We start from the raw sequence: 13,433 nt of genomic DNA, 5'->3' as shown, positions 1-13,433 counted from the left end.
ATAAGATGTTTAACACTTTAGGTTACACCCTCCTCCTTTAAACTTTAGAATTAAATGCTAAAATAAGCTTAGGAATAAGTCGGCAATACTAAAAGTTGTAAGTCAATTAAAAACATACAGCTAAAAATACTGATTTTTCCTTGAACAACTTATAAAAAAAGATTCCAACAAAAGGTCTCTAATATTTAAAGTGTTGACAGGATGAGAAACTTGCAGAGGTAAAATTCATTTCAAGAATTATAACTTTATTAGGATTCATATTCTTTCATTTTCATCTCACTGATCACATCACTAATAAACGTTTTTGATCAAAGAGCCAAAACTTACTTTACTTCTATTTCTTTGAAGGTAAATTCTGGGTTTGAGTTGGACTACAACTCTACGAGCATCCATCCTCACCAGCTGCAGCATTATATGGTTCTACTGTATAATCACACATTACATGAAATTTTACCCATACTGCTGTTAAGAGAGAACATCACAGATATAAGGAGCTGTTCAGTTTGGTTTTCATTCAGTTATAAACTCTCTAGATGTAGAACAAGTCAGCAAGAAAGGCTAATTTAAAGAAATTGTTCAGATATTCCTCAAGAACCAAATCATACACTGCACCAAGAGACTTCAGGGCTGCATGTGGGCTGATAACGATAAGGCCAAGTTCACGAGAACATTTCTCTTTCTTAAATTAGGACGAAAAGAATCATTTTAATAACTCTAAACATTTTGAACCAAACAGACTGGTGAAAAATAAAAATTCACAAGATATAGAAAATAAATCTCATTTCTAAATGAATGAGTTAAGAAAAAAAATATGAACTAAATACTCATTCACTGGTGTCAACGCCCGACACTAGAGGTGATTTAAAAAAGAAAAAATACATTAAAATAAAAACATAAAAATACCTGTTTCCCTAATCAAAAGTCCCCCCCCCCCCAGTTTTATAACAGTTTTGCTAGTGTTCAAGACAGCACGAGCATTCATTTACATTTATAAAGTGAACATGCTGCACAGCATTTATAATAAAAAAAAAAATAAAAAAATAAAAAAAAAAAACAGGCCCATCATTAAAACAGAAATCTGAACTGTGGGCCTGCAGCCATGAAATCACTTCCAGCTTTGCAAATACAAACATTACACATTTGGACAAGTTTTTATCTAGCATTTAGAATTGATATTGTACGTTACAATATGGAAGCAAGTGGGAAAAAAAAAAATTAAGTTTTTTTTTTGGGTTGGCATGAACGAACAAGTGAACAGTTCATAGGAACTTTATCGAGCTCTCACAGTATTTTCTGATGCAAACGTCACAAAAAGCCTTACAGCCAGTAACTGGTTCAGCAGATGATGCGCATTTCACTGCTCTTCCATTTCATGTGGGGGGTAAATATTTCAAATGGTATACATAGCTGTGTATGTATTTTTTCCTCAACTTTTCTCTTTATTCTGAGTAATAAAAAATTTGAAAATGATGTTGTGGCTGAATTACATGTCAGCAAAGAGCTGTGCTGGTCAAGATCCCCATGCCAACCTGCACGTGACAAACCAGTGAGCCAGAGACCTGAATCACGGTCTCAGCTGGATTAATACAGATCCTCCTTTTCCATGACAACAAACCCCTTTAATATGATGTAAACAGTATAAATTCAGGGTTCTTCCTTAGTTTTCCACAATATCCAATACTTTTTTCTTTAAACAAATCAAAGTTAAGTCAGACAGTTGCACTTTAAACACAGTTAGATTCAGCAATGAAGACTGATTGACGGTCAGCAGGCTGCAGAGTTAGAGTGTGGGAGGCTTCAGCCCGTACTTCCTGGCCACTTCTGTCTGGGCGTATGCTGCATCACATAACGAGTACAAATGGGCCATCTCCATCTCCGACTTGGCTAGGTTGATTGCTTTATTAAACATGTCTATTGCCTTGTCCAGGTTGCCCCTAAAATAATAAAAGGTAATGTTCTGGTTATAGAAAGCACTTCAATAAGAAAAGAAATGTTGGCTCTGATTAAACTGTTGACCTCACCTTTGAACTTCAATGGTTCCCATGGTTTCGTAGGCAAAGTCACATTTGTTGTCGATTTCAATCGCCTTACTGATGAGCTCTAGACCCAAGTCAAGGTCCTGTTTCCACTGTAGCTGCAACAGACTAACACATATTAAACAATTACCAACATGGTCAGTCTGTTAAATCAGGGTCACAATTATATTTAAGATGCTGCAAAAAATAACAGGAAAATCTGCCAACCCCTTGTGAACATATGTAGTAGCGTTGTCTGGTTCCAGTTCAATACATTTGTCATACATCTCATCAGCTTTTCCAAACTGCTGCTGGTCAGTCAAAGCCTGACAAGAACACAAAATAATCATTTTTAAACACATTGCAGTTTATGCACACCAGCCTGCCCAGTGTGGGTTAAAATTAATTTTGGTGGGTATAAATTAAAACTTGTCGTCGCATTTCTCATGATATTTCATGACGTATCACACATCCACTGCTCGTTTACTTTAGCATGCATGGTGTCTTTTACCAGCTACTGCCTGAAAAAAATGCCACTAAATGGGGAAAATCAAACAAAGTGACAAGTAGAATAAAATAAGAAATTGTGACAGAGGTTGGATGGTGGAAAGAATGAGGCTGATTACAGGGAAAAAAGAGATAGCGGAGAATGTCAACAAAAGAGGAGGTGGGAGGGGAAAAAAAAACAAAACAAAACAGGATTTGTTCATTCATATTTGCTTTATGGTTGTGAATGGCTGGTGTTTTGTCCAAGAAAGAAAACCCAATGTACTCGTAAGATTGAAAGAAGGAAATGAATTCATTTTATTTTTGTATAGCTTTCATAAGAGCGAACCTAAACATCTCTAGGGAGGCAGCACATGTGCTTCTGGTCCTGCCTGATTGATGCTTCTGGTCCTGAAGTGTGTACATGGAACAACTAGGTTTGCTGCATCGCTGGGAAAAATAATTTAAATTCCTGCATTTTAGTTTAATGTAATTCATTATTTCAACTCCATTTCCACATTATTCTTTAAGGCATACCAGTTTTACTTCATCCAGAACCGATACTCTAATTATAAAGTTATTTTTATTATTTATTTTCATTTATTAATTTATAATAATTTTTACATTATTTTTTATTAATAACTTTTTTTTTAATTTCACTTATTTTTCTGCTGTTTTTGTTTTAGCAAAGTACACTGTTTTTATGAACTCCTTTATCTAAACTTTTATATTTGTCACTTTAGGTTTATTTGATCTTAGTTTGTTTTTTTCTTTAAACTTCCATGTTTTATTTATGGGGATCCTTTATGCAGTAACTATGGCCCTTGTCTGGGTGGCTGAGGGGTCCTGCACTGCAGTGTGAACCCCGGACCACCCAGAACTGGGCCCTTCCTGTGCTGGAGATCTCTGTGGTCATGGGTGAACTGGCTCCTGGTGTTGACGGATCCCCAAGATATTGTTTCCTCACAGCAGTGTCAAGCCCGATTATACTTTCATATTATATTTCATATTCCGTTGAGAGAGAGAGAGAGGGAATGAAAGGTGTTCATAAATAAAATCTGATTTGATTAAAAACTATTCCTGGTGCAAATATCCAACAAGTCCCGATTAAAATCAGAGGAGGAGAGAATGATCCAAGACGACCTGGACCAGCAACGCAGAAGACACGGCTAAGATGTGGCATCAAAGTCAGAAACTTCAAAGTCTCCTTTTAGTCCCACAGAAATGTTCTAATCACTATTTTTAGCTCCTCCAATGGAAGAGAAGCAGCAGTGGATGTTGATGTAACATGATTTTCTTTATCCACGTCTCAAAATATTCATCCTAGAAGAATAAGATTAGAGACTAGCCTAGAAGATCACTTAAGAAAACACATTAAATTGTTGATTTAAATACCTGAGCATAAAGAGCGTATCCCTCAGCACATTTTGGAAACCTTCGGATTACGTCTTCAAAGCCGTTCATGGCCGTCTGTACCTGTGCTGGGTTGTTTCCAGTATAAGCTTGTCTGTACTAAAGGACATGAAAAAGAGAGAAAAAAAAATCACCAGCTACTATTAACATGTACCAAACACAGCTGCTTGTATAAACTTAGGGGGAGAAAATCAGTTATAAATTAAAACTAACTCCTTAAGGTCTACCTAAGGTCATTACTTACAAGGGCAAAGCACTTCTGTGCCTGCGCCAGAGCAGAGTCGGGTCTGAGTAGGATGCACTCATCAAAGTCTCCCACTGCCTCGTCAACCTGATCCAGCAGGATCTTCAGCTGCAAGGAAATATGAAGGTCTTGTCAAAACACGTTCAGCATCACGCTGTTGTCTCACATTATAGAAGCGACATCACAAACATCAAGCAAACACCAAATATACATAAAGAAGTGCTGAGAGAAACTAGGGCCCGAAGATTTCTGCCACATGGAAATCATGGACGGAATCACAGAATTTGACAATAAAACTGAAATAAACTGCAAAATGTTGCATTTGCTCATAGGTGGGTGTGATCTGTTTTATCTCCACCAGCCCCCGTCTGTGTGACGTCGCCTGAACTGACACAACTCAGTTCAGCAGTGGCTAAGAGGCTGGCAGAAACACACAAGGCGTCCAAAAAAATTAACTAATTCAACGCTACGTGGCTCAAGAAAAAATTAAAAAGCTACATCCATGTCTGGTGAAGCCTTTGGTTAAGAATGTACTGGCTGACAAACAAGGAGAGTTGCCAGAAAAGCAGAGCAGCCTCCATCAAGCTCACTTTGAGTGTTTCAGTTGCACCTGAAGGCTGTCCTGAAGCAAATTCCACAGGAAAAAAATGTATAAATCATTGTCGACAAAGCTACTTGTACAGGAGATGCCGTGTATTTATAAATAAATAAATACAGGATGTTTATGGCTGGTTAAAGCAGCCGGCTTATACAGAGGCTGATGCAGCCGACCCAGGTTTGAAGGCCAGACCGGACGTTTGGGGACAAAACATCCGGTCTGTAAACAAATTTCAGATGGCCCAAAGAAACCACAACCATGTCACTCATACCTGACCCCTGTGATGATACACATCAGGGTTGCGTGTGTCAATCTCTGCTGCCATGTTGAAATCTTGCGTAGAGAGCATCGGCTGCTGCTGCTGCATGTACATGCTCCCCCGCTTGATCAGAGCATTGGCCCGTAACTGTGAGGGTTCAGATAGAGAGGCTGTCACATTTTATGTTTTTAAATAAGGTTCAAATAATTACATTAATCTAAAAATTAAAATCCCCTTCATGTTTTTCTTTTTAGATTAAATGAATCCCAATCAAAAGTAATGGGGACATGTGTCTTTGACAATGAGTTTTACAGTGGTTTACTGTACCTTCACATTGGCATCCTCCATGTTGATCACCTGGTCCAAATCAGGTTGAGCTGCTGTAGCATTACCAATCAGCAGGTAGAAAGTGGCTCGCAGCAGCAGAGCCTCGGCTATGTATCTACCTCCTGAATCTATCTCCTTGGTGCATTCACTGATGATTTTGTCATAATTCTCCTCCTCCATGTACTGCTTTGCCTTCAGGTAGCCAGAACTAAGGAAATCATAGAGAGTGGGGAAAAATTGTTTAAATCGTCTACAGGTGTTTGTAAAATTATTTTTACCAATGAACCATAATGTCAAACTTCAATTCCCAAAAAACTGAGATGTTGTGTTATATATAAAAACAGAATGCAATGATTTGCTAATCTTATAAACCACATTTTCATGAAACAGATTAGCTCATTTTGAATTTGACCTCTGCAACACAACAGGTGTGATTCTGTCATGGAAATTACTGCATGTGCTCAGGAACGTTTCCAGAAATCATTGTGTGTGACCACAGTTCACTGTGCAATCCACAAATGCAGGTTAAAGCTATCTTGTGAAGAAGCAGCCATTTGTAAAGACTGACAGACTGAGAAAATGTTGCACGCCATATCTTCTGGACTAAAGAGGAGAGACCACTCCACCAGAAAAAGCCTGCATCTCTGATGGTACAGGGGTGTATTGGTGCTTATGAAACAACTTGCACATCTAAAAAGTAAATAAGTTTTTTTTTTTCAATGCTTTTCACAGACAAAAAGAGCAAAATAAATAATAAAATTAAGTGTCAGAGTATTCAATAAAAAATATAAGACAACAAAAAAGGAGTTAAAATAAAAATCAATAAGATTCTCAATTAAAAAAAGGCCTTCTGAGCCTGTAAACAAAAAACTCTCAGAGCTACAGTTTGTTTTGTAGCCCACAAGATTCTGAATCAGTAGATTCCAGGATGTAGTTCGGGAGGAGCTATAATCATGGTCTCGCTCTTGTTTGTGTTTAAAACAAGATAATTACTAGAAAGCCATTAATCACTAATCTGGTTTTAATAGTTGACTAGGGTGAACAGCCCATCTAACTGATGAGGCTTAAAAACATACAGCTGAATGCCATCAGCACCGAAAAAATAAGAAATGTTATTAAAAGACTGAATGATGCCAGCTGAAGGAAGCAAGAAGACAGAAATAATAGACCCAGAATTGAACCTTATGGAACCCCACAGGTTAGGGGGCAGTATGAGAGGTGAACTTGTTTTACATAAAGTTTAATCAGATAAGTGAGGGGAAAAAAAAACAAAGCAGCCTAATGCAGAGCCAGAGAGCTTGAGCTAAAGCTTATGCTTATTAGGTAAAATGTTATAGTCAATGGTAAAAGATTATTAAAAACCCCTAAAAAAGAAATCTTGGTGGACAGCTGCTTTAGAAAGATAGACTGAAGAGACTTTTAGAAATCTGTGATTTACATAGTAAAGAGCTGAACTGATTTTTTACCATTTTTTCTAATAATTTACTAACACATGGTAACTTTAAAATGGCCCGATAATCAATCCTGAAACATGTACATCGGTTTTGAAACAACATCTTTCTTCAGGGAAGGCCTTGCAAATTTCAGCAAGACAAAGCTAAACCGCATAACGCATCCATCCCAACAGCATGGCTTCACAGAAGCAGAGTCCGGGTGCTGAACTGGTCTGCCTGCATTCCAGACCTTCCACCAACAGAAAACATTTGGAGCATCATGAAATGACAAATATAGCAAAGAAGAACCAGGACTGTTGAGCAGCTAGAATCCTGCAATACAGTGTTTCTCAATCCAGATCTTTATGGGCTTTGCACGTCTTAGATGTGTTCCTACTCCAACGCACCTGATTTAGATTAATGAACGTATTCATCCAGTTCTGTGCAAGCCTGTTAACAAGCCATTCATTTCATTCTGGTGTGTGAAAGTAGGATTACTTCTAAAACATCCTGAGGACAACTGAGAAACACAAGGACAATATTCCTCTCCCAAATGTCTCACACTTTTTTCTCCCCAAAGAAAAATGAGTCACATTTAATACTCTTTGTATCAACTGGTAATAAAATATTGATTTAAAATTTTTAAGAACATATTTTACATAACTTTGTTTCAGAACCAAGAATGTAACTGCCGGAGGGTATGTGAACAATTTTACCTCTGAAAATATATTTTATAAGATCAGTTTGTACTTTTTGGATTAGTCACTTTACTATCAGTGTTTTCTATTGTTTTTTTTATATAAAAAAAAAATATTGAAAGATTCAAAGTCCAAGGTCCATACCAAATAGTTATTCTCCCCCACAAAAGACTGGGCTCTTGAACTGCCTGAAACACATTTGCTGTCCAAGAAGTTTCTCACATACTTATTTACATCAACATGAAACACAGGTGCACAACGCTTAGCATTTCCCAAAACAGAACGTGCACCTGTCTGCCACCAGTCAGAGCAGCCGGGACTTTCAGAGCAGCAGCTTTGAAGCAAGAGGAGGTAAAATGGAGCATTCAGAGAGACAGCAACACAAGGAGCTGCAGGAATGTAAAGTATGGCAAAAACAATGAAACAGTTAAGGATGATAAACTTTTTTTTAACAGGCCACCAAAATCAAATTATGAACCTTTCACTGTAATAACTTCTTATAAATATCACACTTATCTAAATGCATAACCAGAGAATTTCCTGAAAAAAATAATGCTCAGAAGAAAACAAGCAGCAGTTTTGCTTGTCACTAAACTTCGATTCTCAATTCAACCTACCAATCAGATTTTAAACCCTCTGGAGCATAAATAAAAACATGTGACACAGATGGGGATTTCTACACACATTGCTAACAGCTCTTTCTCCAACTCCTCTAGGTCAAACCCAAGTTTCATGAATAAAGTTTGTATTTAGAGATTACTCTGACCTCCCAGTTACTTCAGCTGCTTCTCCCTCCTTGTCCTTGTCTTCATCTTTTTTCTCGCCCTTCTGCAGGGGCTGGGAGATGATGTCGTCGGTGAATGAGCTGAAGTATGACTTAATGAACTGAGGAGAAGGCATCATTGGCTCTCGATTCTGCAAAGGATGGTTTTAGAGGGGCAAAATAATTATTTAACACTATTTTAGGGGACAGAAAACAGTCGTTTCAAGAATTACCTTGTATTTTTCTTTGGCCTTCTCTTTTCCGAGCTGTTTCAGCACCTTGTCTGCAAGCAACATGCTCTGTTGGTTCTGGAAGGCCTCAAGAATACACACCGCTGTGACATCTGGAGCGTGCAGGCAGAGCAAAATTAACCATCAGAGCCATATATTTTATTATAAGCTTGAAAAAGAACATTTTCTTTTTAAGAACAATAAAGTCTTACCCTCTAGGCACTCCTTCTTATTGTCAAGTTTTTCAAGAGCTTTAGCCCTCCTGAACAGGGCCTTGATATAACGTGGATTCAGTTCCACGGCCTGAGAGCAGTCCTGTACCACTTCTGTCCATTTCATCTGAAATCACAGTTAAGCCCAGTTAAACTTTAATGCACCTTTGCTGTAACATTATTGCTGGTTTCTTCATCCTTCAGCAGGCACAAAGTCAAACATAAGGGAGAGTAATGTTGATGATTTGCATGTAACCTGCAAACATGCCAACCAAACATCAGTAACCACTGCTTTCTGCAGAGATATGACCTTTCCTCTGGCTTGTTAATGAAAGAATAGAAGAATTTTTTTAACACAGAGGTACCATTTCAGTTATCATGAGTTCAAACAAGATAAAGGTGTAGTGACCAATCACTTTCCTCCTGCATCAGGTCAGCGGACACTAATGGAGACAATATGTAAATAAGTGTCTAAGCATTTTATCAGACATTTCTATACTGGTGTACATGCACTGGAACAATCCCCTTGAAGAATTTCCCCCACACTTTCAAAAATTATGCCAACCTGCTGTTCATAGGCTGCTGCTCTGTTCTGGTAAAATGTTGACAAATCAGCCTTCTGTTCTGTGGGACAGAGAGCAATGGCCTCTGTGTAGCACTGGATGGCATTCTCATACTTTCCAGCCTTGAAGTACTTGTTGCCCTTGTTCTTTGCTGCTTGGGCCCGATCCAAAGGGCTCTAAATGAGACACAGAGAGAAGACAAGGATTATTGATTCAACAGTTTCTTGTGTGACTCAGTGAACTGGATCAAGAACTAAAACTCAATAATAGTTTTGCTGCAAAGCGCTCAGAGACACTGAATTAAGCATTCAGTGATGTGCATGTTAATTTTACTTATAGATAGTACAGTAGGCTTGTGTATCATTTCCATATTAACGCGGTGATGAGATCAGGTATCACAAGAAATATGATGCCAGGTAAATAAACATAATTGAATCGTGCTTTTAAATTTTTTGTTGTACAATAAAAAGGAAAGCTTGCTCTGACTTAATTTCTCAAGACTAATCTTTAGGAGATTTCTTGGATTTCTTTTTTTTTCTTTAAATCCCTACTTGCACTTTCCTTCCCGTTCTCCCTCTGACAGCCTACAACCTGGAAGGACTGCAACTCTGTACCTTCTCCCTCATTGGTTACCATAAGTTGCAACCATACAATTGTCCCATGTCACATTTGGAATTTGTACCAGGGCTGTCAAAATTAAAACATTAATGAGGAGATAAATCTTTGAAAAGTAAACTACCAAAAACCACTTTATCCTCCTTATTTATTTATTTATTTTTACTTACTTATTCTGACAGTTTTTTAGTCTATAGAGAATGGCTGCAAGATGACCCATTTGATACATCACACAATTAATCACAATTAAGTCGTCACATGGAGAAGGGGGTCGCAAACACCAACATATGCCATCTTGAGTCATGGTTCAAAAGGCTTGAGAACCACTAGTCTAAGGCACAGATGGGTTTGTTCTCATCTTCGATGTGTTGAAACTAATTATACATTAGGAAGTTCAAGGGCTGAGTAGTTTTGTGCAAGAAACTGGTACAATGATACAGCTTTTGCAACTTAAATTACTTTCAATAAATGCATATTGATTGCATATGACAAAATTTCAAAATGTACTGCATAAAAAATATATCCTCTGTATAACCTTAATATATTAAGTCCAAATAAATTTTCATTTTTTCCTTCCACAATGTTAAAATGAAACCCCCTTAAGGAAGAAAAAAAAAAAAAGAGAGAGAGCGAAACTATTCCCATATCTACAGGGTTATAAGTTCATGTTAATGATAAACAAACATTACTCAAAAGTGCTCTGCAGTTTGAATCTGTTGTTACTAGTAACATGTGAAAGGAACCACACACTGCCCAACAGGTGTGATCAAGCACATGCAGCCTCATACACAGTTCTTGGTCAGTGAAACACGCCTCTAATTTAAGGCTGGCTTAAATATCTGTTATTATTTCACACTGATATTTCTATGTAACTTTATTTAAAACAAAGTTCTGATTTAGTCTGAAAACGCAACTGCTTAAGAAATATACAATTATAAAATTATAAACAAATTTTTGGAAATTTTATAAAATGATCAAAAACTGGTAAGAAACACCAATTCAGCTCACCCATTATCGACAGTGCAGTGAATAATATAATGGAAACTCAGAGTCATAAAATTACCTTTGCCGAAAACATACTGACTTAGATTACAGTCATCTCCGCCCATTTCGTCCTCTTGGGTTAGCAAGTTAGCAATGTCGCATAAGCATTACGCAGCTAAGCTAACCTCCAAAACTCTTAACCTGCGCTTGCTACTCATACTAACACTTAACATAAGAGCTGCGTCCAAAGACTTTCTATAACATGAACTTATCTTACAGGTGCGTAACGAAAGACAACAATTATCTTGTTTGAAAAAGTACGTGATTAACATAAGCTAACTAGCACTAGCTAATCCACATTATCGCACCGGCAGCGGTCGGCCTTGCTCTCGTGAAGGTAGCTGTCACTGACAGCGTCCGTAACGTTAGTTGTCCTTGACGTTACTTATACTGCAATGACATGTGCATAGGGAAACGTGAACGAACCGTACCGATGTAAAAAAAAATGCGTGGAGAGCAACACAAACACCAAAAACACGAGAAGTCTACAGGGTGCAGTTGCATTACCATGTTCTCCTGCTCTCGGTTGGCTCGAGCTGCGCCGTCTTGGCCCTGAACGGGACTGGCGCTGCCTTCTGGTGTTTTCCGCTCCCCAGTCCCTTTCCTTTCCTTCGTCCTACTGCGATTCCAGAGATAAACTGCCCCCACTCCAAGTACTATGGGGGTCCCGACTAACAGTGCCAGCTGCCAGCGTGGTAGTCCAGTCCCAGACTGGGGCTCGACTGGCTTCGAAGCAGCCATGATCTACAACCGAATCTAGCAATAGTTAGCCAGCCAGTACCACTACCTGACTGACAGCGTGAGCGAACGGCGACTATTCTTCTTCTACTATTGAATTAACGGCAGGTTGCGTTCTGTGGAGTGCAATGCTGCCCCCTACTGGTAACAGGAAAGATACAATGTCGGGCGGAAATTTACATCTGATAAATAAAGCTTATTCTTATATATTCTTGGTCTTATTAAACCCTATTTTGAGAGATATGTACTGTGTTACAATATTGTTAACTTAAAAGTATTCCAGAGAGAAAATAAAAAATTTGGTATGGCCTTAAAACTCATATTTCGTATTTAAAATTTGACCACACTGCACAAAATCAACAAAAATATTTATAGCCTGGCTGTTACAATAAATCCTGGCTCAAAGGTTGAAGTGAGTAAGAGCACATCTGATTCTCAGATCTCCTTTGGTGAAAAATATAAAACAACCTATATAATAATAATAATAATAATAATAATAATAATAATAATAATAATAATAATAATAATAATAATAATAATAATAATAATAATAATAATAATCACATCAGCAAGTAATTTAAAGTGTTAGTTGAATAAAACTACCAAATTATTCACGTGTTCAGTTTGAATACAGCCACCAGATGGCAATGTTGCTGCCTCTTGCATCCATAGTTTTGCCTGCTCTTGAGCTCAATAGCAACTTGAAAATGCTGAGGGTGTATTATACATCTGCATATGTCCACTTTTATTTACTTATTTATCATCATTTTTTTTTATTAAATAAAAATAGGAAACACGTTCCAAGTCGGTGGAGAACTATCAAGTTAAGATCCAGTGGGGCTTTCAATCCAATCCAATCCAATCCAATTCAATCCAATCCACTTTATTTACAAAGCACATTTTAAAAACTAAGAAAAGTCTCCAAAGTGCTGCACATCAACAATACTGATTTAAAATAAATAAATAAATAAATATATAAAACAATAATAATAATAATAATAATAATAATAATAAAAGATAAAATATGTAAAATAAAAGATTAAAAACTTACAAACAATAAAACAAAACAAAACAAAAAAAAATAAAGTGAAAAAATAAAACTAAATAAAAAGACACAGAGGGCCACACAACTCACACGGTGTTAACAGCCAGAGAATAAAAGTGGGTCTTCAGACGAGACTTAACGCTCTCCACTGTGGGGGCAGATCGGATATGGAGGGGAAGAGCGGTCCAAAGTCTGGGGCCGACTACACAGAAGGTCTGTCCCCTCTAGTTTTAAGTCTTGTCTTAGGCACCACGAGCTGGGACTGGCCCTCGGACCTCAGAGCAAGCGATGGAGTGTAAATTTGGAGGCAGTCGGTAATGTATTTAGGGGCAAGTCCATTTAAAGCTTTAAACACAAACAATAAAACAATAATTTCAGAGACAGACAACTAAATGGTAATACACAAATTACAGAATATTGTAATCCTCTATAAGCAGAAGAGGAAAGCCATTGTGATTGATGTAGGCATCATGAATGATGGCAACGTAAGTGAAGAGATACCAAGAGTTCAAAGGAGAGCTAGAAAAAGCTTAGAAAATGAAGGCAACATTAGTACCCGAGGTCATCGATGCACATTGGGCAGTGTTCCCCACACTGAAGAAGTGGCTCCAACAGGTACCTGGAGAAACATCAGACATCTCAGTGCTGCAGAGTGCACTATTAGGAACAGCAAAGATACTGCAGACCCTGAAGCTCCCATGCCTCGGGTAGAAGAACCTAGCTTCGAAGGGAAGAACAGTAACTCACCCC

At 37.8% G+C, this 13,433-nt stretch overlaps 1 protein-coding gene across 1 annotated transcript; it reads right to left on the bottom strand.

The window, feature by feature from the left end:
• Positions 1 to 224: 224 nt before the first annotated feature.
• On the bottom strand, positions 225 to 11,706 carry tomm70a (translocase of outer mitochondrial membrane 70 homolog A (S. cerevisiae)). The gene is made up of 12 exons (XM_042006373.1): positions 11,408 to 11,706; positions 9,244 to 9,417; positions 8,679 to 8,805; positions 8,470 to 8,579; positions 8,240 to 8,388; positions 5,343 to 5,550; positions 5,028 to 5,162; positions 4,159 to 4,266; positions 3,897 to 4,013; positions 2,244 to 2,341; positions 2,022 to 2,144; positions 225 to 1,934 (listed from the first exon to the last, which is right to left on the bottom strand). The coding sequence occupies exons 1-12, from the start codon at positions 11,639 to 11,641 to the stop codon at positions 1,781 to 1,783; spliced, it is 1,737 nt and encodes a 578-aa protein (XP_041862307.1). The 5' UTR covers positions 11,642 to 11,706; the 3' UTR covers positions 225 to 1,780.
• Positions 11,707 to 13,433: the final 1,727 nt, after the last annotated feature.

This window comes from Melanotaenia boesemani, chromosome 14 (assembly GCF_017639745.1).
Source record: "Melanotaenia boesemani isolate fMelBoe1 chromosome 14, fMelBoe1.pri, whole genome shotgun sequence".
NCBI classification, from domain to species: domain Eukaryota; kingdom Metazoa; phylum Chordata; class Actinopteri; order Atheriniformes; family Melanotaeniidae; genus Melanotaenia; species Melanotaenia boesemani.
This window is presented reverse-complemented; position numbering and strand designations above follow the sequence as displayed.